Genomic DNA, 26827 nt, shown 5'->3' with positions numbered 1-26827 from the left:
TCAGCCAATCACCGAGCCCCGAGCGGCCGCGGCCACCTCCCCCCCGGCAGGGCCGCCCTAGTACGCACGCGCCCTTTGGTGGGCGGGCCCGTGTCTGGCCCCGCCCCCGGCGCGGGCACGTCGGCGCGCGGGGTGGGTGTGACGCAGTTGCCCATGGTAACCGCGGGCCGCGCCGAGGATGGTGAGCGGGGCGGGGGCGAGCGGGGCCGGGCCGGGCCGGACCGGGCCAGGCAGGGCCGGGGACAGCGCGGCCGGGGCGCCTGCGGCCGCGGATGATCCCCCCGCGGAGCGTGGCGGGATGGGGGCCGGAGGGTCTGTCGGGCCCGGCCGGGCTCGTGGCAGGCACGGGCAGGCCTTGGGCCGTGAGAGGGGGTGCCACGGCGGTGGAAGCGGGGGGACCGAGCCAGGCCCTGCTTGGTGCTGTCGGGCAGTCGGATAAAAGGCAACGTGCAGAAAGTGATGCACAGGAAATTCCGCCTGAATACAAGAGAGAACTTTGCCGTGCGGGTGACCACACACTGGAACAGATTGCGCAGAGTTTGTGGAGTCTCCCTCAGTGGAGATATTCCAGAGCCAGCTGGACAGGATCCTGTGCCGTGTGCTCAAGGATGAGCCTGCCTGAGCGGGAGGCTGGAGCAGATGACCGACTGTGGTCCCGTGCAGCCTGAGCCGTCCTGTGACACCCGCCCAGGGAGCGTGGCTGGCCTGGGGTCTGAGTGCCCGCCTGGGGCTGTGCAGCTGCAGGCACCCGTACAAAGGCATGGGAGCAGGGCAAGCGTGGGGCCGTGGAACATCCATCCTGGCTGGGGTTGGGGCCCTGGCAGCACGCAGCTGTTATGGGGGACACGAAGAAGGGGGTTGAGTCCCAAAAAAGGCAACAGAACCAGTGAAGGGCCTGGAGCACAAGTCCTGTGAGGAGTGGCTGAAGGAGCTGGGATTGTGTAGTCTGAAGAGGAGGAAACTCAGGGCTGACCTTACACGCTCTAGCTACCTGAAAGGAGGTTGTAGACAGGTGAGGATCAGCCTCTTCTCCCAGGCAGAAGTGACCCAAGTGACAGGACAGGACGAAATAGCCTCGAGCTGTGCTAGGGGAGGCTTGGACTGGACTTAGGAAGAATTTCTTCACAGAAAGGGTGATTGGACCTTGTAAAGGACTGGCCAGGGAGGTGGTTTAGTCACCATCCCTGGAGGTGTTCAGGGAAAGATTGGAAAGATTGTACATGGCACTTGTTGTAATGCTGTAGTTGGCATGTAAGTGTTTGGTCATAGGTTGGACTTGGTGATCTCAGAGGTCTTTTCCAATCTAATTGATTTTGTGATTCTGTGGATCAGGTCTAGACAGAGGCTGGAGGCTCAAGGATGCTGTGGGGGGCTCTTTGTTGGGAGGGAATCAGCATTCCTGGAGTGGATTCAGTGAGGGTGTGGAAGGTGTGATGGAGGGCTGGGTGCTTGGGAGGGCTGGGGACCAGGATGGCAGTGGCCTGAGGAGGGAAGGAACGATGGAAGAGCCTGGCAAGGATGGAAGGCAGTGCTCAGAGATTGCCTGTGAAGAGTTTGGGAGCAGCTGTGACTCTAAAGGTGCACTGGACAACCCAGCCAAGGTGGGAGGAGGCCACCCTGGGACTTGGATCCTGTCTAAAGAGATTGAGGGGGCTACAAGAGAACTTGCTGAGGTGGAAAGGTTGGGTTTTGATGCACAGCCTGAGAAAGGGCTGTGTATCAATGATGGCAGAGAGAGACTGAAGGGTTCAGGTGTTCAGAGATGTCCAGGACAGAGTGTTCCATGGCTGAAAGAAAACTGCCAGTTGGGTGGGATGGACAGTCTGGTGAGTCAGGGGGAAAACCCAGTCAGTGTTTGGCTGGCTAGGATAGTGTGCTGGGATGTTGTGTGCTCGGGTTTTCTGCCATGGGCTGGCAAGATGGGGAACAGTCTGGGTTCAAAAGAAGAAATAAAAATAAACAGTGGGAATGACTGGAAGTGGAGTTTTGATGTTGATGAGAGAAAGAAAGATCCCAGGGAGAAAATAAGCGTTGGAAGAGGGAAATAAAATGTTTGAGAGGTAGTAGCATGAATTGAAGGCAAAAACTGAGTGTCTTGGGTGGAGGACAGTACTGGGAGAGAGGTGGGGTGGTGAGGGTGTAGTGCAGTCCAAATTGAGGTTGGAGGAAGGTTGGATGGAGGACCAGGGTCATCCAGGTGTTGGAAACAATTTGGGTTCAGATGCCAAAGTAGTTGGGGTGGGACAAGTGGGATGCTGGCAAAGTGCAGTGAGGACTAGGAGGGGTTGGAACTTGGGTGAGGGTGGTGAGAGAGAGCTGCCGTGCATGTGCAGCCATTTGTGAGGATGCTGCATGAAGAGAGAGCACAAGCAGAAGGCAATGGCAAAGGGGAAGGAGCTTTCCCAAGGGTAAAGCCTTATTTTGTCCAGGAGCCCTCTGGACGTAAGTTGGATTCATGCATGGGAGGAGGTGTAAGCAAGAGCAACAAAGGCAGCTTCTCATCTTCACTGGGTTAATTCTGGCTGCATCCCTACCTGCTGGGTCACAGAGCAGAAGATAGAGATGAAGCCTGTGGGATCTGCTCTGTTTCAGATGAGTTGGTGATGGGGAATGTCACACCAGGCACCAAAGCCATCACAGGATGGACATCTGCTGTAAAGATGAGGACAGCTGCCTGCAGCAGTGCACTGCTTTGTGGGACACATTTGGCTTGCAGCTGCCAGATCTGCTCTTGTGCCTTATGATGTCCTGATAAGCTGGTGTAGTCTGGGATCTGGCTGCTCTTATCCAGGCGCTTTGTGTGCAGGGAGGGTGACTGGGTGTTCGCCAGTGTTCATGTTATTTGATACAACATTTTACTGCCTCTTTGTCTATTTTCCACTTCTTGGAGTTGTTTTTTGAATTAGAGCCTCTCAGGCAGGGTGGGTGGCACTTTGGGGTGCCTGGTGGGCTGGGTGGACCGGACAGAGGACTGGAGAGCAATGCACTATCTCTCTAGATTCTCAGCTTTCACTAAAACAGAATAATCATTTGTGGTAGAAACTCTGAAACAGCAGGAAATACATCCAAAGCAGCTATGGCAGCCTGGGGGTGTGGGTCAGCAGTCAGAAATCATCCAGACAGCTTGATGTAACAATTTACTGCTTGTCATCTGAACCATGGTAGCTGCCCGTGAGCACGTTCCTGCCATGTCCTGATGGCACTGGGAAGCACTTAAACTCCCCTCAACGACTGCTTGCTCCAGCTGCAGTGATGAGAGGGTTAATGCTGAGGTTTAAATTATTTCAGTGTTCATCCAAGTGAGTAAGTACAGAGGAGCAGTGTCTTCTTCTGCAGAGGATACCAGGATGTCTCACAGCTGTGGGGCAGGGGTGGTGGAAGGTCATAGTTGGAGCACGGAGGGAAGGATGAGCCATAAAACTGCAAAGCATGAGAGATGTGTAGTGCTGAAAGTCTTTGGCACCGTTAAGCGGCATCTGCAGTGGGCGCATGGCAAGGGCGAAGGGAGGCTGCGACATGAAAGGATGTGCTGCTTTCCAAAGTTTGGGAAATGCAGAGCTTGTGGCTTCCTCGTCACAATAATGCTTCCTATTGTCACTGTAATAACAATCTTTACCAAGAGACATGGTATGTTATTCATGGATGCTGGGGCCAGAGGATGGTCAGTGTTTTTCTAAAACCATTGATTGAAGATGACATCATTGTGTCAAAACCAGATTTATCAACGTGTGGCCCTGTTTTATAGTTGAGGAAACTGAGTCACAGAGTGCCTAGCTGACATAAGGCACATCTGGTGAAGAGGATAAAATAACAGCATAGCTAAATGCCTAGTCAGGCATCTTTCTCCTGGTCTTGAGCTCATGTTTCTAGGAAAGCCAGCATCTATGTCTTGCCTGCTCTAGGCATACCTCATGCTTAGAAATTCTTTATTTTGTCACTTGTTCCTTGGCAGTAAGGCTCTATGTAAAATGGCCCCATTAAAAATGCTTTCAAGTATTATAAGTGTCTCACTACTTTAGTTTTCAGTACAGTTCAATGTCATGTTTTTTGGTTTATTTTAGTGATTGCTGTGAGGTTGATATGAGAAATCACCTGCAGATAGGAGAGTATACCAGTCACTGGCCAAGACTTTGAAGTTCTGCAACCAGACAGAGACTGCTGACATTGTCCAGTGCTGGGCATTGGCTCTTCTCTACACAGGGCAAAATACTTCTTTCAAACCTGCTGAAACCAGAAGATTTTGATTTTAATTATGAAAAGAGGATTCATGCTGGTATTGGTTTGTGTATCAGACTGGAAAGTGCTGTGTGACCTCTTTGACAGAAAACTACATTAGTGGGTTTGAGCTGGAAAAACTCTGTAGGTGACTCGACTCCATTAAATTTTGGATTTCAATGCAGGAGAGAAAGTCTGCATTGAATGACACCATATGGTGGAGACATGCAGCAAGCAAATGATTTTTTGGGAGTTTTGCCAGAGTAAGAAGTATTGAATAAACTGTGCTCAATAGATTAATTTACTTCGGTTGTATTTTGAAAAAGACTGGATGATTTTATGACCATTAGTGACATTTGCAGTTCTGCAGCCGAAGATAAAGGTAATCAGACGTCATTCTTCAGGGCACCAGCTAATCAGTGCAGTTGTCAGGAAGGACTCCCCTCCTCCAGCTCTGCGTGTGCAGGATTGCACCCTCGATGACAAATGTAGCCTCATATATCCACTGTGAAAGGCAAGATATTTGGCTCAGCTAAGCCCCTCGTCCTTCCCTGTGTCAGCTCCTCCTGTGTGACTTTCTGAAATCGTCACGTGTACCCTCTATCTTTAACTTACGCTTTGAAAATGGTGAACGGCTAACATATTGCTTAATAGAAAGTAAATAAATTGGTGCCCAGAGCTGTGCTGGGTGCTGTGCTGGCAGAGCACCAAGGTGCTCCCATGCCATGGAAATATGGTCTGTCTGGGGTGAGAGATAACCAACTGATATGAATAAGTAGAATCCAGGACAGATTTGAACTTGACCCATTTGCTGCCTAAACCTCATCAAAGATTGTAGGTGTGGCAGAGAAGGAATTAGCAGAAGAATCATGGGCTGGTTTTATGGATATTTTGTGAAGTTTCTCCCACGGTTGTAGGAAAGTCACAGAAGTTTGAGAATAGAGCTCAGCAGTGCTGGGGAGCTGTGGGGAGACAGGAATTGTCATCTCAGTGGCAAATGTACTTGGCTGAGATGTGTCTTGAGGATAAAGTGACTTGTGGTTGCAGTAGTGGGGAAGAGGGCATCTCTGCAGGGGTGTAGAGATGGGGAGGATGTTGTCTTCCCCATAATGGCAGGCTGAGCTGCTGAGCTTTGTGCTCTATTACATCCTGGTGAAGTGAATTGATTCTACCCAAATGTCCACATCTAGTAGATAAGCAATTGGTGGTGACTGAGGGTGGCTTTATTTTAAATTCATTATCTAAGCCTTGTGGCTAATAAAGTTAAACAGAATACATTTACTTCTCTTTCCTAATAAGAATCAACTGTGCTCTGCAGCAGCTTGTGGGCCACGCTTTTTATCCATGCCCCATGCATCCAGCCCTCAGTACAAGGGAGAGTTGTTCTTTCCATTATGGCTTTATATTGCCAATCTGATACAATATTTAAACAGATTATCTCAATGCTCTGTTTGTCCCAAACCAATTTTTGCTTTGGCCTGTAAAGTGAATCTTCCTTTCAGTGGCTGCTGTGGTACAGGATGTAGTTACATGCATCAGCTAGTTGAAGAGACCCATATACAGCATGAATAAACCCACAAAACCCTTAGCTAGTACTATAAATGTCACTGTATTTTTATATATGTAGGATTTTTTTTTTTTGAGAGAGAATAGGATTACTGCATGCAGCTATAATTGAAAGTCCTTTGATAATTTGGTGGGTATTTTAAACCTAGCAATGATATACTTCCGTAAAACCACATGTCCCTGTTTTCTGAAGGATGCTAATAAGATGGTTAGCTTTGCTTTCATGCTCAATGTGTTTATGAGTGCTCTTACCCATTTAGCTGCATCTTTGAATTTAATGCCCCACTCTGATTTCATAGTAATTGTCAGGAGTCTCTTTTTCTTTATTGTATGTCCCCGCTCACTGTCTGGAAAATACAGTCTCCTCATTGCTGACCCCATCAGTCGGTCTCCTCACGGTGCTTGTAAAGAAAACCCTCTCCACCAAGGACAAAGATGTTTTTAAACAAGCCAATCTGATATAAGACATAGTTTGCTTAACCCAGAGGTGACCAAGAAGCGGATGCTGGCTGACTGTGCCCAGCCTTGAGTTGCTGTGTCTGGCTGCCCTTCTCCAAAGGCTGCACACGCTGCCATGCTGTGCTGTTCATTATCTGAGCAGCATCTGCAGTTCCCTTCTCTGTTACAGATGCCGCAGTCTGCTTAGTTTTGTGCAGCTGACACGCTGCCCTTACACTCCTGTGAGGCGTCTCTGTGGCTCCTCAGCCAGCTCACATCTACCCTGGCCTGCTCAAGACTTGTCCTGCTTCTCACCCTGGACACTCCAGTGAGCAAGTGCCACTGGCCTGGCTGCTATGCAGGCATCCTGGGAATCCTCCCTTCTCACTACTGGCTAAGTCCCAGCATGAGACATTTTTTACCTGCCCTGCTTCAAAAATCTGCTCCTCCTCTGTTGCTTCTGTGCATCCTCTTTGCACCAGATCTTCCCATTTCATAATGCTTTCTACCTGGTAACTCCCATCAATAACACAGCACTGCTTTTCTGACTCTCCTCAGCCCATTAGTTTCAGCATTGTGTTTGCCAGCAGAGGAGTGCTTGTCCATCAGTGTGTGTGCAACAGGGGCTGCTTGTCCCACATCGTGGTGGCATGCAGCAGGGAGCTCTGCTCAGTTATTTTTTGCAGGCTACTAAGCTGTCAGGAAATGCCTTCTGTCTTTCTAGCCAGTGTGCTCACAAGATCAATTAAAAAAAATTAAAAAGAAAAAAATGAGAAATGCATCTGGACAGGCTTTCTTTAGTTTTAAATCTTTGCTAACTACAGGGAGAATGCTAGATTCATATTTTAAATACTATTTACAAAATAGTAACAGTCATGGGAACCAATACTATTATTTGGCTCTTGATTTAAGTTGTATATACAGACCATGTAACCTATGCTGGCAGCTACTGAAATAAAGTCCACTTCTCTATGTTGGCTTGCTTGTCTTCCAGCCTTTTAAATCAGCTTACTTTATACCTTAGAGAATACTTTTATTTCTATATATATCTTCTCTTCTATTGGCTACCCCGATAATCCTGTGATCAGCCATGCAGCAGTGTCACTTGAGTAGAATATGGAACGATGCTGATCGTTTTCTCATAGGCTGTCATACTAGCCCAGAAATAGCATCCATCTACAATGGGAGAAGCTCTATTAACATTTACAACTGTTCCTCTTCCCGACCCTTGAGAATTGCTCCGTGGTAGATAAGCAATACTTTGTAATACATTTCTTTGCGCTCAGTATTTTGGAGTTGAATTCTGAAATATAAAGGCACCTAATCCTGATCTGCTCTGGGATACACTGCTCTGCTCTTAGCAAGTGGAGCTGTGAATAGGATTAGCATTTCAACAGCTTCTTTTTTTAACTGTGAGCAATAAACTAAAATAATAGGGCCTGATTCAGAGCTCTCCAAAGTCGGCAGTAGTGCTTTGGCTGATGTACATTGGCTTTGGGTCAGGCCCATAAGAATGGGAAATTCAGTGTTTCCCCAGAAAGGAAGGAGAATGTGTGAATTTTAGAGTTCCTGCTCCTGTGGAGTCTGTCCACACTGAGCTGAAATCCACAAATTTACAAGCCAACAAACACAACTGTAAATTTGACAGCAGGTGAAAAGAAAATGTGTTGCTAGTCATGCAGTTAAAACTTGTGCTTTTTAATGATGTCAAGGGCACTTAGGACATGCATATAAACAAGTAACCACTAGAGGTATTTTTGCTGCTGTTCCTTTTCTCTTTCCTCAGACGTGTGGGAGTGCAGACCATCATCAGGGCAGCACATGGGTTGGGCACTGTGGCCAGGGAGATGAGCTGTTGGGCTGGCAGGGCTTGCAGTGACTGGCTGCACTGAACGCAGCCCTTCAAATTCATTAGCCATGGGCCCATGGGTGAGAGCCAGCTGTGAGCATCTGGCCCTCAGGGTCCTGCACGTGGTGTTACAGGCCTGTACACTTCACCTAAAAGCTGGGGATTTACTGTGCCTGTGCCAGTGCCTGTACTGAGCAGGCATAGCACCCTCTACCAAGCAGAGTCCATTTCTAATTCACAGCTCTTGAGCAGGGCCTGAATTCCCAGTTTTTTACCTGTCACCTATGAAATAGGTGATACCTTGAGCCTGCTTATTGGGCAGTAAGATTGCAGTTTTGCTGTTGCTTGCACAAGCTCTGAATTTCTGAACCTCAGCTTTCCACAGTGCTTTTTAAAAGCACAGCAACAGTGGCAATCCTGCAGCTTTCTACAAATACCTTTTGAACCCAGTTTTACTAAGTTCCTTCTCTCCTCCTTGTTTTTTACACATCACACGTGTATTTTGAGCTGTAGCTGGTAATTTAACAGAAACCCATTAAATGACTCTGAAATCTAAAATGCTTACGGGGTGGATCAGATGTCACATGCATTTGAATCTCTGAGCATTATTAAAAGCTTTACCATCACGACCTGTAGTGCTGAGTCCTTCCCAAAGCACTCCCACCTGGGAGCAGGGAGGTGAGCAGTCAGAAGCAGCATTTGCAGAATGGCTGAGGTTGGGAGTGGGCAGAAGGACACTGCTGGAGACAGGGGATGCGTTGCAGTGGTGACAGTTGTACTGCAAATGCAGCTCTTTATCCCCAGGACAAGTTTCTGCCACGATCTGGAAGGCATCGGAGCAACCTTCAAGGCTCAAATAGTCCTTGGCTCTCAGCAGGAATATTTAGAGGGTTTAGTTCCTCATAGCAACAAAGCACTTCAAGACATTTAACTGATTACACCTTGCAGGTCGACAAGAAGCATTTTCTCCATTTTGCTACTGGGAGAACAAAAAGCCTTGAGATATGGGCCCCATGGGCTCAGGTTTCTGCTGATATTTGAACTTTCTTCCTGGCTCTTGGTTTTAGTGGGCTTCAACAAGGGAATTGTCTGGGAGAGATGGAACAGGAATGCTGAGGGCTTCAGAAGGGGCTGTAGGTGTATTTCTTTCCTGGATTTTCTCAGGTGAATTCGTAGCAAGAGCAGCTGTGTCCACAGGCAGGGTCTCAGTGTGGTGTGCTTCTTGGGCCCTGAGGTGGAGTCCCTGACATGCAGGGGCTGCAGAGTAGTGTGGCAGGGTGCCAAAGACACAGAGGCATTCCTGGTGTCACAGCCTGCTCCTGTGCCCTTGGCTGCAACTGTCCCTCTCCTGTGGGGTGGGATGGGCTGGGCAGTGAGAGGCAGGTGGAAATTGGGTGATTTGCATCTCTTGGTTACGTGCCAGGATCCAGAATATTTTTCCAGCCATTTTAGAGAGGTGCTGGTCTCTAACTTGTGGCACTGACAAAAGCTTGGGTGTGCTGCTGTAAGGTGCATGTTTGTAAATGAGCTGACCTGCATATTCTGTTTCCTAATCCTGAGTGATACTGTCAGCTCAGAGAGCTGAGCCTGGGTAATGACTGGAATCCACAGTGCTTTTCTTAGTGAGGATGTGTGGTAATCTGAGGTAGTTGTTAAGTGCTACATCCTGAGAATCAGAACTGCACATGCCCCATGGGTTCTGCATGTTTTAGACAGATAAATGGGGTTTGAGATGACCAGGGTAGTTACTATGAGAAGAACCAATGTCAGGTACATAGTAACCTGCAGTTACCTAGGAGGCAAATCAAATTAATGGGGTTTTCCCCTCTGATAAAGGTAATGAAGAGCTTGCGAGGATGTGGTCTGCAGCTTCTGCACAGGGTGTGCATAGGCACTGTCTCCCTGTCACAGGGAATGCCAAACAGCTGTGTGACAAGAGCTGTGCAGCCAGCAGGGCACCCCGCTGTGTGACATTTGTGCTGTCTGAGACCTTGTTGATACTCTGAGATGGAAGAAAATAGGGGCAAAGGGAGGAGTGGGAAATGAAATGGGAATAGGACTGCAGAAAGGTATTCAGGGTGTCTTGGGACCCGCCACCAACAGAATCCATTTCTAGGGAAGAGGACATAACATTGTGGGGGACGAGAGTTGGGATGGGGAAATAACAGCTATGGTCTGTCTTGTGCATTTAGGGTTTACTGTCAATCCTGCGCAAACTAAAAAGCACCCCAGACCAGGAGGTGAGAATCCTCCTCTTGGGACTGGATAATGCAGGCAAGACCACGCTCCTGAAACAGCTGGCATCAGAGGACATCAGCCACATCACCCCAACACAGGTGAGGAAGGCCTTTCCCTCTTGAGGCAGTTGCTGTGATCCCACCTGCCACATCATACAAAGCACTCATGATTCATCAGAGTCTTTCAGTAAAAGGGGGAGCGACTGGAGCCTGGTGCACCATTAAGTTTGTGTCTTTTCTGCCAAAAGGAGGCTTCCTGAAGGAGCCAGAGAACTTCAGGCCAGATTGGTCAGGTAGTGCAAAAGCGGATGAGTGCTGTGGAGTTCTGCAAAAGGCTTTGGAGTCATGCTACGATTGCATGGATGAGACTTTGTTCCTGTTGTCCTTGCTAAACAGGGACATGTAGAGTGGATACTGCAGCACTGGACAAACCCTTGTCTGCTTGCATCTTTCACCCAACCAGCTCCAAGGGTTCTGCATATACCAGTGCTCTTCTCTAATGTCTCTCATGCCCTTTTGTGGAGCTTTGGGGTTGGAGGAGAGGGATGCCTCCCATCAGAAGCACTGCAGCATTGCTCCAGAGGAGGTTGCTAGAGAGCTATGGGAGATGCTCCCCCCATCCCGTAGCTGCCTCCCAAAGCTCCCAGCCCTGGCACCCTAATCCCAAGCCTTGGTCCCCTGGGTGGTGTGGCAGCGCATTGCCAGCCCACACCACATCCTGTTTTTCTACTTGAATGCACTTTCAGTTGGTGCTCTAATTGATGAAATGGACCCTTCAGACGTGCAGCTGTTGCTCTTTTAAGCCCAGCATTAGCTGTGTCGTGTCGAATTGAGCTGAGACCTCTGGCTTCATATTAGTTGTGACTGTCTACTCAGCTTTCACAAGCTCAATCTTGCTTCTCACAGTGCCCTTGTTTTCTCCTTATCTGCAGCTCTCCCACCTCTTCCTGCACCCACCCTGCTGAGCTCTCTCAGGGCACTAACTGCATCATATGTCTCCATAGGCATGACAGCATCAACCCTTGACCCAAGAACACTGACAAACTGATGGTTTAGCAGCTGCTTTTGCTGGTGCCTGTCCCACAGCTGATCCATCTTTGTGGCTGCCCAGCCCATCTCGCTGCACACTGCAGGCATGGGATATATAAGGTGTTAACATCTGGCTACCAATATGCTCCAGCCATTCAGGTTTATGCTCTGTGTGCCTTTGTTTCTGCTCTTTCCAGGGCTTCAACATCAAAAGTGTACAGTCTCAAGGCTTCAAACTGAACGTATGGGACATAGGCGGACAGAGGAAGATCAGACCATACTGGAGGAACTATTTTGAAAACACAGATATCCTTGTGAGTATTGGCTGCAGCTGAATGCTGTGTTCATGCAATGGCTTTCCAAGGTCTCAGCCAGAAATTCAGAAACAAGTAATGTAATGTCCCAGCCCTCAGCAACACCATTGCCATTGTAACAGGAGTTATTCTGAGCTAAATGGCAAGATTGGTTGAGTGCAGTAAGAAAAATACAGTTATGTTTGCAGAAATCATTCAGTTGCATGTTTTTACTTTCACAGGATGGTGCTGTTTATAGCCAGTTCCTTTCCTCTCATCTCAGACTCTTTCAAATGAAAGAACACTAATAACATGTACTTTACCCATCTATAGCTCCTTTCACTGGAGGCTCTGAAGGCCTGTCATGGGCATTAGTGACTTAAACATCATGTGTAGAGGTAGGTCAGTATGGTGCCCTTGTTTTATAGGTGGGGAAACTGAGGCATAAGAATTAAATGCTCTGTCTGGCATCAGATAGGAAAGCTTCTGAGTGAGGGACACAGAGAGACCCCTTGTCTTTTTCTCCTTTAATCATAAGACTGTCTTTCAATGGTTTAAACAACTTAGCTGTAATTACCTTACAATTAGCTACAGATGACCACAATTACATTTACAGTGCAGGACCTTTGTTTTTCCATGCCAGAGTAGATTGCCCTGGGATCCTCCAGGTGCTGTCTTGGCTAGTTTCAAAGATCACCTCTAGCATGCAGCAACATATGCCAGGATGAAGGCAGACTGGGGGCTGCAGGCCTCTCTCTGCCCCAAGCACTATTGCCTGTGGGAACAGAGGAAAACCAAGGTCTGTAGGCTCCCATGGGAAAGTAGGAAGCTCTCTCAGAAAGATGCCATTCCTGCCTCCTGTCACACACATGCTCAGTAATGTGTCAGGAGCTTCAATGCACTTGCACAGAAGGATCAGTGCAACTAGGAATAGGGTTCTGCTCACCAAGGCTCGTGTCCAGTTGCTGAACAGCCTGGCTGTGCCTGCAGGCTTAGAAAACCTTGTCCAAAGGAAGCTGTTGTTTAAATGTGACTAATAAACCCTTGATATGCTCTTTTGCCAATCTTCAGTTTTGAGCCTTAATTTGGAATCTAAACTTCAAGGACAGCCATCACTGCATAAATCCAGTTGATTGCTTTTGTAAAGAGGAACTGTGAGATTTTCCATGGGGTGAGATCTGGGTTTGAGAAACGAGCAGGACACACACTGTGCTCCTCTGTGGCTGTTGAGGACAGAGACATGGTGTGGCTGTGAGGTGACTGTGCCCACTGAGCCCAGGCTCTAGCGCTGTGGGTGGTGGGGAGGCAGTAAGTGTGCAGATCAAGGTCAGCCCTGCAAAGCAGCAGTGTTGGGATCTCTGCCTGCTGTGGTAGGTGCTCAGGCTGCAGAGGCTGTGCAACCACAAAACAATATCTGGAAGACTCTGCTGGCAAAGACAAAAAACTACACTGGCCTGTGGGCTTCCACCCTTCCTAGTGTGTGCTGCATGGGAGGTGTAGAAATAAAGGTGAATTTGAAGACTGAAGGAGATGAAAGCAGTTGTTTTCCCTGCCCCTCTCTCACCCCAGTTAAAGCAATGTACAGAGAAACCCCTTCTTTTCATATGACTAAGAAAATGGGCAGATAGAAGCAGAATCATTTTGGGGGAAGCAGCAGTGTGAGTTCAGAGAAATAGCTGGTGCACAGATGGACTTGAGTTCCCCTAACTGCACTTCATGCTGACACCCAGTCCCAAACTGGGAGATGTTGGCATGTTGGGGCAGTGCTTTGCTATTTCCATACACACCAAAACTGGGATCACGTATACGCTGATGGCTCGCTCTGTCTTCTGCCCGTCCTTACCCCTGTTTTAGCCAGTATTTTTACCCTCTGACAAACTTGGTGCAGATTGTGCATTTACAAATTGAGCCAATTTATCATGCTATTTCTTCATCTAGTCCCACCACTTGCAATTTCTGCCCAACCCATTTATTCCAGGTTGTGTTTTGGCTTGTTTCTCAAAGGAGGTACCCAGCTTTACAGGAATTTCTTTCTCAAATCTCCATTCTCCAATATGGTGTTCCCATTGGTAAACTATGTTACCAAGTGCCACAGGCAAAATCAGGCTCTTGTGTGGCCTTGGCCATAAAATGAAGTTGGACTTGAAATACACTACAGTTCCCAGGACCCCCTGCTTCTCTCTTCCCCTAAACTGCATTGCATAAAACAGAAAGGACCCTCCAAAGAGTGTTAAAAAGCAGGAAGTAATTACAAATTCAAATCTATGCAGGTGCCTTTGAATAAGAGCTTGGTCTTGCATCACACACCTGTGATATTTGGAAGCTTAACGCAGGCAAATAAGGTGTGGATATCTGGCTGATTGCATATTCAGACAGGCACCTGCAGCTATTTGGCACAGTGCTTGCTGGTTTGGAAGTAGGCACTCGGCACATACTTTGCTTTCTCTGTGCTGTGCTTTTGTGGCTTTTGCCCCAAGCACTGTTGTATCTAGTTCTCATCTTGCAAAACAGCTCCCTAGTGAGGAATGAGCGGTGCAGGAGAAAGCCTGGCTGGATGGGACCCAGAGCTATTCCTTCCCAGTTAGAGAAGCACTGTAATATGGAAGGTGCTGCCTTTCAGTTCACACGCAGCACTCGACCATTGCATTCATGTGTTGTGGACTTCCCCAGAGATGTCCCGAGGGAGGACAGGTGACAGTCCAGTCTCACCCCAGAACACACCTGCCAGCCCTGCAGCTCCTTCCTCTCTTTTGCTCTGTGTTTCCTACCCTAAATGGGGTGCATAGGGGTGGATGCTGTGTGTAGCTGATCCAGCACTGGTGCACGTGCTTGGGATCACACTGCGGGAGAGGCCCGTGTGTCCTGCCCACGGGCTGGTCCCCATCACGTGGCCCCGGGTGCGTGCTCTGCTGACACATCCCCACGCAGCTGCGTCCAGCCCTGCCGCGTGTCCCCAGCCTCTGTCAGAGCACATCAGCCCCCAAGGGATCTGCAGAGCGCCTGCGAGGTTGCTGGGTTACCTCCTCAGGCCTCGCATACAGATTTTCCTGCTGCGTGTTTGGTCCCATTTCAAACAACTCAAATGCTGCTCATTAAGAGAGTGCCTATAGTTTAATAGATATTGCTGCTAGAGATCTTCCCTCCTCCTACTATTTGATCAAAATTATCCTGGAAGCATGGAATCTTATGCTGAGACTGCCTGCAAGGATGCCATTTATCTTGATGGCAGGATGCTGTGCTCATCTATTCCCTGAAAACCAGGCTGACACTTGCTCCCTGTAAGCCACCAAAGAGCATGCAGATGACATGCTAGCAGCTTCATTCACTACTGATGGGGAATGGCAGCAACTGGAAGCAAAATGCTCAGTGTTTGTCACCAGTCCTGTCCCTGTCTGCTATCCCAGAATCCTTCTTCAGAAACCTTCACATTTCAAGCAATGAAAAAGGGATACCAGTCTATTCTTGCCTGCATGTTGTACTGAGGTTCCCCATTTTTTTAGATGGCAGCTGAAGATGGAATCTTGCAGGCTCCAGCCCTCATACCTAACCACCCTCTCCTAGAGGCTGCAGTAGGATTGCCTGATGGAGGCAAACTCAATGTCCCCAACACATTCATGTGTCCCCTGAGTGGCATCGTGTGCCTTGGTGGCTTATTGAGGAGGTGATGCTAGAGGGCAGCACGGCACAGTCACACCAGGCCAGCGTTTGTACACTTTGCTAGGGTGAAAGGCCATGTCTGGCTCCCCAGGTTTTGCCCTCCTATGCTCAGCTTCAGCTTGTAACAATAAGTTTGAAACAATACCAGCAGTCTCCTGTTCTCTTCAGATAATACATGCTGTGGTGAAGGTGACAGCATCCCCAGTAATGCTGCCAGCTCCTTTCTGATTCTACCCCCATGGTTGTCCACTCCCCAGCATTAAAAGAGGTGGTTCCTCTCCTTTCAGAACATCAGGAAGTTTTGTCAACATTTACTGCAAATAATAGCAAGGATCTTTTTGCCCAAAAGCATAATTAGTAGGTTCAGCTCACTTAAGCACATGCTACTGTGGAAGAGTGTCTTCTGGGAAGTGTAACTTTTCCTGTCATTTCTTTTTTCAGATCTATGTCATTGACAGTGCAGATAGGAAGAGGTTTGAAGAAACAGGTCAGGTAAGTTACTTAAGCCAGCTTCCTTTGAAGTAACTCAGTGCTTCTCAGTGCCCCTTGCTCACAAAAGTTAGGAAGAAGATTTTGTTGTTTATGAAGGAAATTTGCATTTCAATAGACTTGCCTTTCAACATCAATACAGATTATTTTGGTAGATGTGAAACAAGGAAAATAGGTAGCCTAATTCTGTTTAAATAGAACACTGTTCATTAAAGTTATACAATAATAGCAAATGGAGCCTAATACTGAAAGCACAAACTTCTCTAAGTCCTTTAAACCTTGCCAAACCAAGACCCTGAGGAATCCTATTTTCTTATTTACGAAGCTGAAATGGAAATCATATTGACTTGATTGTCTTTTGGATGTAATTGTAAAAAAGCTAAGAACTTTCTAACTAATACTGGCCAGAAAAGAAGATTTCCGTTTTACAAAGTTCTGATGTTTTGTAACATTTTTTGTTTTGGGTTGGAACAAAAATAAGGCTTTTTAAACTTCGTTGTGTAAAATACTGAAAGTGACAGTGTCCCAAAATAGCTAGCAATAGATTTACCCCATAGAAATGGGAGATGTAGATTAAAGCCTTCTGTTCTGCCTGGTTTGAAGGAGATATTTTTGAATATCTTTTGCCTCTCAAGTCTCATGGACACACCCCAACAGCAGAACTGTTGGTTGTTCTAGGGGTGAGGGAATCTTTCCCCTGCTGGAGCCATTTTATTTTATATCAGTAATTAAATATTCATTGGGCAAAAGAGATGGAAAGGAAGCAGCAGCTTAGATCACTTGCCCGAGTCAGGCGGAGCCAACCTAAACCCCTCCTCATATTTCCGCAAACACTTTTGGTTTCAATAAATCAGCCGTGTCAGATGAAAGACCTATTTTGTTGAAAAATTCCCAGCCAGTTCTGTTTATAACTCCATCCTCTCATCCTGGCTTCCAAACCAAACATTGCTCTTGGGGGGATGGAGTTGTATTTCCACTGCAGTTTAGCATCTCCCTGACTGCACTTGTTTAATCCAGAAGTTTCTATTCAGTGGATAAAAGATGTTAGAACGTTATCTGAGACCATGAGACCTTTCCAGCTAAATAAGGAGGCCACAAAAATCTCCCATACTCATCTGTCTGCAATGCCAGCAGTCCCTACAGGTTCATGTTCTGCTGAGTTTGTCATATGTTCCCATAGGGAAGTGACTTGAGACTGAGTGCTGGTTTCACATGAGACCATTGCACAACCTAGGCATGAAGTATTTCTACCACCATTGATCCACTGCAGATTCAGATTTGAGCTATTCAAAAAATCTTTTTGAGTCAACCAGTTTTGAATGAACAAACCTATTTTTTAAGATGCTGTCCAATGTGTGCATCTGGAGCCAAAATTCAGCTATTAAGGCTCATCTGGCTTGTCTTCAGCTAACCAATGCCTTCAAAAGTATCAGTACTTTCCTGTAGGAGGGAGATTTCAATTTTGGGCTGGGGTGGGGGGGTGATGGGGGTGGGGAAGTCCTCTCCTTTTTAAATTGAAGTGATTAAGACTTCGAACAACCCCTTGAAACTCATGATTAGCAAAAATATCAGGGCCAGTGTCAATGGTTGTTCAGGTACAAATCAGGTCAGTTAGGCAATAACTTAAGACAGATTCCTCATACTGCCAATTTACATGTTGTTTTTTGCTGTTTCATCAGTTTGGTCTCCTGGAATCAGAAACTGGTAAAACACAGAGTTGTAGCTTTTAAGGCAACTGCTAATTTCAGACCAAAATGAAGATTTTTCTAACCTGTAATTGGAAGAAATAGCTTTTGAACCTTGGGCAGAGATGATTGTATACATTTTTGCTCTCTTATAATAAGATCTAGGTTTCACTGGAACACACTCTTCTAGCATTTGCCCTAAATATATTTCTAATTAGAGACAAGCGTTGGTGGCTGAAGGTTTTCTTCCCTTCCCTCTCACCATCTTCCCCCCACCCCACTCCCTTGTAAATGGTACAGGAGCTAGCTGAGCTTTTGGATGAGGAGAAGCTCAGCGGAGTCCCCGTGCTGATATTCGCGAACAAGCAGGACTTGCTGACGGCTGCCCCCGCGTCGGAGATTGCCGAGGGACTGAACCTGCACACAATCCGGGACAGAGTCTGGCAGATCCAGTCTTGTTCAGCTCTTTCGGGAGAGGGAGTACAGGTGAGGCTCTGCAGAAGGCTTGCTGTGCCAGCAGGCCATCTGTAAGAGATTGTTGATCTGCGGGGTGGGGCTGGAGCAGCCTCACCGATGAGGGTCAGCACAGCCAAAGCCTTGCAGTGCAGAATGTGGGGGTTGGGAGTCTTGGGTCCTGTGCAAGGGGAAGGGAGAGCTGGGGGCCCTTGGGCTCTCTTCATCCCTGGTAAAAGGGAGAGTGATTGTCTCCCCACCCAGGAGCCCTTAGCTGGCCCAGATGAAGACATTGATTTCTTTTAAAGAGACTGCTGCCAGGTTAATCATTCTCACAAAACAAATTGTCTTTTACTATTAACCCTTTGACTGGTACGAGTGTGCACTCTAGAAATCTGATTTACCTTTGCTACTGATGTCATTTGGCATTTTACTAAACCCAGGCACCAGGGAGAAAAACGGATCAATTTTTCTGATCCAGAGAAATGCAAGAGTTGCACATGGAGCAACAGCCACTTCTAATGTCAGCATGTGGGGCAGCAAAAACACACCGAGGGGCCTGCACTGTGTCCCTGTGCTGAACTGTAATAGTTGTGTCTTGGGCTCCTGTGCTGTAGTCAGTTCCTGCAGTATAGTAGCTCTTTGTAATGTAAATGGGACCTAGGTTTGTTTATTTCACTCTTAGGTTTTCCTGAATTAATGAGGTATTTGCAGAGCTCGAAATCTGAGTACTCCCTTCACTGATATTTAAAGAAACAGAATGGTGAAGACATTTATCTTCACTGCAGTTTCAGTAAAACCTTATTTGCAGATGCTACAGAGCAGTTCAGGATAGTGAGATCTCAAGCTGAGTATGAAGAGTCACAGAAGCAGCCCTCCATGCTGAGTGGGCAGTAAAATGGCAGATGAAATTCAGCGTTGACAAGTGCAAAATAATGCACATGAGAAACAACAATCCTAATTATACGACGAAGGACTCAAAATTAGCTGCCATTACTCAGAAGCAGATCCTTGGGAACAGAGCTCATCAAAGGCCAGAGAGGAAAATTCAAACACTGGACAATTACAAGAAAGCAAAGAAGAAACATCTTTTCTAGCAGGTTAAAATCATTGTGAGCCCATACCTTGAACATGACCTCAATTTCTATCTCTGCCACATTTAAAAAGGTTTTAGTAGTAATAATAGAATCGTAAAGTCCAACCAAAAATTAGGTAGAAGGGTCTTCAGAAGATCTTCTGGCCAACTTCATGTTTAAAGCAGGGACAGCTGTGAGTCTAGAGGAGGTTGCTGAGAGTCTTTTCCAGTCAAGTTATAAGTATCTCTAAGCATGTAAATTCCACATCCTCTCTAGGTAACCTCTTCTAGGCTCTTAACTACCCTAATCAGAAAAAAATATGGTCCACATATCTGCTTAGAATTAGGAGAGATTTGAGGATCCTCTGTCATGAGTGATCAGCAGCACAGAGTGGTATCTGTTTACAGGGATAATAAATTAGGACTAGCAGTTTGTAAGAGAGAGGACAGAGAGTGGGAACATCTTCAGGATTTATAAAACAAGGTATAAAAATATCAGATAGACTCTATGCTATTTTTACATTGCTAGAGGAAGAGTGTTCCTAATGAAATAATCAGAAAATGGTTTTAAAAAAATAAAAATAAGTGCTTCTTTGCAAGTGGCATAATTAAATTCTGGATCTCATTGGCATAGGATGTTGGGGAGACCAAAGGTAGGTATCAGAAAAAAAATGGTATCAGAAAAATACTTAAATGAATTTTTGAAGAAGGGATGTGCAGGCAATCACTGACAAGTAAGATCTGGAGGCAGCCTTTGACTGAGGAACAGCTTGGACTATGAACTGGGAGTGAAAAAGAGAGTAAGGCAAATCCTGTTCCTACATGGTCTTTCCCCTGGCATCCAGAAAGAGGATGCTGGTCTGGATGAGCCATTGGTCTGACCTAGTACAGCAGTTCTGATTTAAAATTCTCAACCTGATTTTTAGACCTGAATGTAGTAGGTGGTGTTCTCTAAAGGGCCTGTAGTTAGCTAAGCTACAAATTCAGCTATATTGTAGCCAAGGTTGTAAAGGGCTTCAGCTCTAATCTCTGCTCTGAAGTTTCCAGTCCAAAGAAATCTGACCAGGAAAACGAGGCTGCAGCTGACAGGGTTTCAGGCAAACCCAGATCACCTTCCTACCCCCTTCAGGCCCTCCTGTAGCTTATGGAAGTCCAAGGGAGCTCTCCAGCTGCAAAGGGGCAGTAAAGAGACAGGTGAAATTCAGAGATTCAGAGATGTGTGTTGGAGGTGGAAGAAGTAAATGATACAAAGTGTCGCTTTCCGTTCTTGAGCTTTGAAACGTGTTTCATTCTCAGGCAGATTTGCCGGCTCTCTGGAGTGGCTGCACACTTCTCCACTGACAGCACCTTCTTACTGTGCCTCCTCCCTGAAGCACAGCACATCCTAATCATGCAGTAGTGCAAAATACTCAGCCCAGTACCCTCTGCCAGGGAAATGAAATCTGCTTCTGCATTCCAGAAACAGAAGACCAGAACTAAATGAAAGTATTGCAGGCCTATGTATTTTGTTCATTGTGCTTATCTAGACAAATTAGTTTAGATGCAGGCCAGATCCCTACAACAACATCCCACTTTGTTGTAGTCAGTCTCATTGCCCTAAATACGGTAGCTTATTCCATAAATTATTATTGCAGAAAAGTTAGGAAAGTTGCAAACTCTCTGTAGCTTATAGAAGAAGAGCCCCTACATTTCTCTTCACCTGTAACTTCAGCTCTGTCAAATCAGACAGCAAGAATGTCAAGCACTCCCTTTCCTTGCAAATGGAACAAAATGTTTGGGGAGGTGGCTTTTGAACTAAACTCAGATCAGCCTGGGAAAAAATGGTGTCTTCAGTCTTGGGATGTTAAGGAGAGGTCAAACTTTAGGAGAATCAAAGAACTTGTTTAAAGAGTGAGATTAGGAAAGTTATTTTTGAGAATTGTGGTACACCAGGGCCACAATCCTCACCAGGTACCAGAGGCTCAGAACAGGAGCTCTCCATGTGGTTAAATCTCAGGTCACTGCTTTAAGGACTTTGTTGAGAAATGACAGTGAGTGGCAGGAAAATAAATGGAGATGGGGAAGCATCAGGTGTTCAGAATGAAAGCCAAGGCACACCAACCATCGCAGGTGATGTAATGTGTTAGCTGGAGTAGAATTGGAGACATTGCTGGCAGATCTTGCAAGGAAGAGTGGTGGCATATCTTGTACTGAGCACATGGAGGAGCAGAGTTCATATGGGAAGATGTTTGTGATAGCTTAAAAGAAGAGCAATGAGCAAAGATAAATAATGCTGATACATGAAGGAGAAATAGTTTGAAGGTCATTTAATTAGTTTAGCAGCTAGAACCATTGTGTATAGAACTGGGTAGTTAAGACTGGGGATTTCAAGGTTAATGAGATTAGATTATGGTTAATAGAATGATATAAATTTAGAGAATTTAACTATTATTTGAAATGGGTTATTTAATAAAACTGTTAATTAAGGGGGGAATCCATATAGTCATCTTCTCTTTTTAAATTAACCATTAGGGACTCTGGAAAAGGGGCTAGCAGTGTCCTGAGTAGGCTCAGAAGAGAGGTGACTGGGTTAACTGGAAATTCCGTGTAGTGTCTCTGGATGCCAGCTGGCAGCCCCTGTTATGCCAGCTGAAGACTTCATTACCTCCTGACTGTAACTGTGGGCAGCACTTGTCTTGTTAATCAGACTTCATGGTGCCATCGAGGCTTTTTCAAGCAAAATGTCTGCTTGGGTCTGATCTTATCCTCAGCCCCAGTTAAAAAGCAGGAAGGCCTTTTCTCCTTGCCACAGCCATCTGGCTCTGCTACTGGAATGGAGTACTGACCAGCCTACACTGAGACCTCAGCAAGTGAGGGAGGTGATTACTGATGACAGCAGAGGAGCATAAGGGAACTATTGCCTCACAGTCTCTCTCTGGTGCCACGTAGGCTCTCATGGGGTATTTGTGACCAGATCTCAAATTGTAGCCCTTGGTGTGCAAAAGCTGTGTACATTCCACCCTGGCCAGCCAGGGCTGGTGTGAAAGTAAACAGGACCCCTCTGCTTTCCTGCCTCCTCTCTTGCTGAGGTGTTATTTAGGGGCTAGGGTGGGATATTAAATATGACTCAGGGCTTGGGACCGATGTGTGCTCTGCAGCTTGTTTGTTGTCTGAAGCAAGATTCTCCAGTCAAGGCAGCGGGAGTTCAGGCTGCCCCAAGGAGCTGTCCTCCAGAATGATGATGCAGCGTATTGTGTCCAGAGTCTCCCAAACATAATGACCCTCTGGAGACCAGTAAAAGCCAGTGAAACTGAGAGTAGCCACTAAACTTCTCCAATTTATGCCAGAGCCCAGCTGGCCCAAAGGACTGTGGGAAGGGCTGAGCCTCTGTCTCTTCCCTGGCTGTTTCAACCTAGTTGAGAATGAAGCCCAAGACCTAAGTTATGTCTATGCTGCAATTCAACACTTTCATAAGGGCAAGATTCAGAGCAGGACCATCCCTGGTGGGTACCACATACCAGTGTGGTATCTGCAGAGCTTAGTTTAGTCTTAGCCAGGAAAGGCTGGGGTTCTCCCACATCTTAACAAGGTTCTGGAGCTCTTTGTAAATATGATTTAAAACCAGTTTTGATGACTGCAGCTCTCTGGGATAGGCAGAGCCTGTGCATGTTGAGGAAAAGCAACCATGTTTCCAGATTACAGTGTCTTCTGATTTTTAAGTAGGGTAAGGAGGGAGTCTACAGGGATACAAGGTCTCAGAGGACAAGAAAATAAGCTTTCACCCAGGCAAAACCCAATGGATAATGTACTGGCAGGAGCCTGTAAGAGCCAGCCTGTATGATCATTGGAGGTGCAAGGAAATGACAGATAATGAAGGCACAGTCCTGGCTGTGCAGAGGTAGAAGAAAGTAACAGTTAAAATAACGCATACCAAAAATGCTAGAGATTGAGAATTTTGCACTTGCCTGACCCAATTTGTTATGGCAGACAGAGGATTACATGAAAGGATTAAACTTTTCTGTCCTTAAGGTCACATTAGGGGTCACAAGTTTGTGGCCTTGCCTGATCCCAGGCTTGCAGGGGAGCAGAAATCGTGAGGGTTTTTATGGGGTGGAAAGGACTTGTTCGCTGTGTTTGAAGTCAGATTACTTCACTCCCATAGCCACAAAGCTGATAATGCAGAGAATAACCAAGCAGTGGGCTAATCTTAAGCAGGACTTTTTATTTCTCCCAGCGAAGGCTCTACCAGTACTTTCCCAAAGGGCGTTGGAGTACAACTCCCTTGGCACAATAGCAGATGGGACTGCAGCAAGGCGGGGCTGTGTGAGCAGCATTTCTCTGCAAGGAGCGTTATCCTCTTCCCTGGGGTTTTCTCTCTTTGCTTTGGTAAAGTTTACTAGCTGCTTGTTAAGGAGCTAAGAGAGGCAAAGCTGAAAGATCTGAAATCTTTCCCTGGCTAAGTTTTCCCAGGGTTGACTTGAGGCTGGAATACTAATATTGTATCCGCCTCAGTCCTCAGAGTACCTGCCAATGTCTCTGTGTCTCAACAAAGCAGCACAAGGACATCTATCAAGATCTAAATGTTACTGTAGGGATTATACTTTCTTCACAGAACCATCTTTTAAACATGCAGATATAGGGACAGAGTGTGCAGGGACAAAGGATGACAACAATTGACTCCTTGAGGACTTGACTCTTTCAAGCAGTTTCCTCCTTCCCATGTGCCTTTCCCATAGCAGCTCTTTGTGTTTGTAGCAGCTTCCCTAGATTTCTTTACCTTACCAATGCTCTGTCCTGCTTCACACCATAAGCAAAAAACTGCAAATGTACCTTTTAGGTTTTTTTGCTTTCCATTGCATTTGGTATTCTCCAAAGCATCTGGGGCCACTGCAGAACAACATCCCCCCACCCCCCCAAAAAAAAAGTTGCACCAGAATGTGCAGATGTAGCTGAGGAAGGCATCTCACATACACCTTTCTGATACAGCTGAACATGCTAATTTTCCCTTTATCACTGTCAGGCAGGGGGATATTTACAATTAAATGTGATTTTCCCTGTCAATTAACACATACCAGAAGAGAGTTTTTAAAATCTATTCCTGCTTTAAAAGTTTGGTGACCTACTTACGTATTTCAAGCGTGTTTGGAGTTCACCTTTCCTCTTGCATTTTGCTATGTCATTCTCTTGCCCTCGTTAAATGCTTCATGCAGCCAGGCTCCCAGCCATGGTAAATCCCATCATAAACTCTGCTTTATGACCCTCGCTGCGCTGGTGCTGCAATGGTCTGCCTTTCTCCTTGCCGAGCTCCCCAATGGCAGCAGGCAGTGTTTTAATCACTGTGAATTCAGGTTGTGGTCAGATTAGGTAGAAGATAGGATGCGTGTTTGTTGTTTTGCAGTGATGTATTGTTTCTGGGATTACTGTGCTGAATAGCAGAGGGTGTCAGCTGATATTTATTACTTTAAGCTGTCTCAGCTGTTCTGGTTCAGCAAATAAACCTACATTCAAAATGAATGAGGAGCTCTGCTTGCCTTGTATGCCATGATGTGTGCAAATGTGATTATTGCTTCCAAGGCAGGGGAAGCTGAAATCATTGTGGGAGCATTTTTAGTTATTTATTTATTTTTACTCTTTGCAGGCAATCATGCAGATTTCTAAAGCACACAATCAAGTCAAAGGCTTGACACCTCTCCTTCCAGCCCCATTGTTAAGCCCTGGCATTCCTCTTGCTGGGAATCACTCACTCCCTCTCTCTCTAAAGTGATAAGCTTTAAACCATCCTATTGATTGCTTAAGGCATTACATGTTTTACACCTAGGTTATCAGTGTTATTGAAAGGGGAAGACACAAAGCTACCAGGCCTTAAAATGAATCTACCACTCATCTTTTCCCATTTGCTCAGAGGATTTCAGACAATTTGTTTTACACTGATCTCTGCTGGGGAGATAAATAAATGAAACTGGAGACACCAACCCTCCCCAAGGTTAGAGTTAGAAGTGTTATTAGTGTAGGCCTCGTGTGCACCCCAGCACAAACTGGGCTCACTTATTCTTTATTTAACAGAGCAACAAAGGCTGATTTCAAAAGTTGCTGCTCCCCTTCAGATAAGAAGTGTCACATAGCGCAGTTATCAAGGTGAATTGGTATTTTCAAGTGAGAACCTCTCTGCTTCTGATTAAGCCCTGAGGACTCCCTCTCTTCTCTCTTAACTCTTTAGCTCCCCTCTGACATGGCCACCACCTTTGTGGTGAGGGACAACACAGAGGCACAGCAGTGAGTGTCAGCTCACCCAAAGGGCCTGCTGTACTCTGCCTTGGGCTCCCTGTCCTTGGAGAAGCTGAGGTCCTTGGCAGCCTTTTGGCAGTCTGGGAACAAGGGAGTAGGAAATCAGCAACCCTGCTACAATGAGGCTACCAGTGACATTTGCCCAAAAGCTCTGACCTTTCTTAGGGTCTAAGTAAAGTTGTTGTGGTAATTGTACAGAAATGACCACTGAACATAATGCAGTGAAATCCCTCCACTCTGAACTCTGAGGTGATATTTGCCTGACTTCCAAACACAAAGATGTGCTGCTTCTCTCCCATCCCCAAAACCCTGCCTTTTGCCTTCAGCCTCCCTATCTGCAGAGATACCTCGCAGACAGGGTAGAGGTAAGGGATTTGCTGGGACACAAATATGAGGAGACTGTTCATCTTGCACTCCATTGTGCACATCTCCTAACGGATAAGTGACAGGAACAGCTGATGTGTTGCTTTGGCTTTCAGTGGCATATCCCATTCTGGGATCTCAGCAATAAACTCACAAATTGGGTATTCACAGCACAAGTGTTGCTGTCCTGCTTGCACTGGCCAGAGAGGTCACCCACACATTTTTACAGACATACCTTAAAGAGTATATCAGCCTCTTAAAACATGACCACAGAGCTTCTCACTGAAGCCGTGGGATCCCTGAGGGCCCACTTTCTGTGGGGGCCCTGAGGAACAGGCAGCAGGGTCCAGGTCTGGTTATTGCAGTGACTTTCATGGGTCTGGATTTCAGGGCTTGCAGATGAACAGAGTATTAGAGCTGTTTTCTTAACAGGGGGCTGACTGTATAACAAACAGTCTCCTAAAATCCACTCTCAAAGATAAGATGACTTGCCCAAGATTACACAAATCATCTGTAGCCGAACCTGGAACAGGGCCTTCATCTGCCACTGACATACCTTGACTGCAAAATGATCCTTCCTCATAGGACCTACACATAGTGATGTGATGAGATGATGATACTTTTTTATGGTCAGATGAAAGATTTAATAATGTCTGTGTGACAACATCTACCAAGCAAGGAAGCACTTATTTTTTTTAACCCACAGTGGTTTTGGGGATAGAAGGGCAGGCAGGGATTCAATGAGGAGGCAGAACATGATGCTTGCAAAATGGTGGTGGGGTGGGCTTGGGGGATTCCTCCTCCTGTCGCTTGACTAACATTACCTTTCTCTGTCTGAAGGACGGCATGAACTGGGTGTGCAAAAATGTCAGTACTAAGAAGAAGTAAAGCGTTCTGAGCTGCATGGAAATGGAGGAGCGGTGGGAGCAGAATTCTAGCCTGAAAACACTAATTTGCTGCTTTCTGACCAAATGTTTTTCCATCTGTGCACAGCTACAGCTGTTAAAAGAAAAAAAAAAAAAAGAGAGAGAGAAAAGGGAGCAACATTGGTTTAAACCTACTGCTGGATTTGGAACTTGACCTGCTCTTTAGTATCATTTTTTTATCCCAATAAAGGAATTACATATTTCCTCCCTATGCATAAGTAGTATTAAATGTGTGATTAGCAAGCAAGTTTGTAAGCAGAAGCAAGACTGATTCAGTGTGGAGCAGAG

The 26827-nt window shown here is 46.3% G+C and overlaps 1 protein-coding gene across 3 annotated transcripts; it reads left to right on the top strand.

The window, feature by feature from the left end:
- The first annotated feature begins 81 nt into the window (after positions 1-81).
- ARL3 (ADP ribosylation factor like GTPase 3) lies at positions 82-26750 on the top strand. Of its 3 annotated transcripts, XR_010367519.1 has the most exons (7): positions 82-181; positions 10261-10404; positions 11532-11648; positions 15726-15776; positions 17759-17944; positions 18723-19011; positions 26454-26750. XR_010367519.1 is itself a non-coding variant. In XM_064431162.1 (6 exons), exons 1-6 carry the CDS (start codon positions 179-181, stop codon positions 26499-26501), a joined length of 549 nt encoding a protein of 182 aa, XP_064287232.1. In that variant the 5' UTR covers positions 82-178; the 3' UTR covers positions 26502-26750. The 3 variants fall into 3 exon arrangements, 2 of the variants coding, with proteins under 2 accessions (XP_064287232.1, XP_064287233.1); XM_064431162.1 differs by lacking the exon at positions 18723-19011; XM_064431163.1 differs by lacking the exon at positions 18723-19011 and having other exon boundaries at positions 100-156.
- Positions 26751-26827: the final 77 nt, after the last annotated feature.

Source organism: Passer domesticus, chromosome 8 (genome assembly GCF_036417665.1).
Source record: "Passer domesticus isolate bPasDom1 chromosome 8, bPasDom1.hap1, whole genome shotgun sequence".
Taxonomy (NCBI): Eukaryota; Metazoa; Chordata; class Aves; order Passeriformes; family Passeridae; genus Passer; species Passer domesticus.
The sequence above is the reverse complement of the archived record's forward strand: the minus strand, read 5'-3'. Positions and strand labels throughout refer to the sequence as shown.

Excerpts from the sequence above, each read along its gene's own strand:
- ARL3 (XM_064431162.1), top strand. Across the intron at positions 15,777-17,758 it reads GGTTTGAAGAAACAGGTCAG|GAGCTAGCTGAGCTTTTGGA; the intron begins GTAAGTTACTTA and ends TAAATGGTACAG. Across the intron at positions 17,945-26,453 it reads TTTCGGGAGAGGGAGTACAG|GACGGCATGAACTGGGTGTG; the intron begins GTGAGGCTCTGC and ends CTCTGTCTGAAG.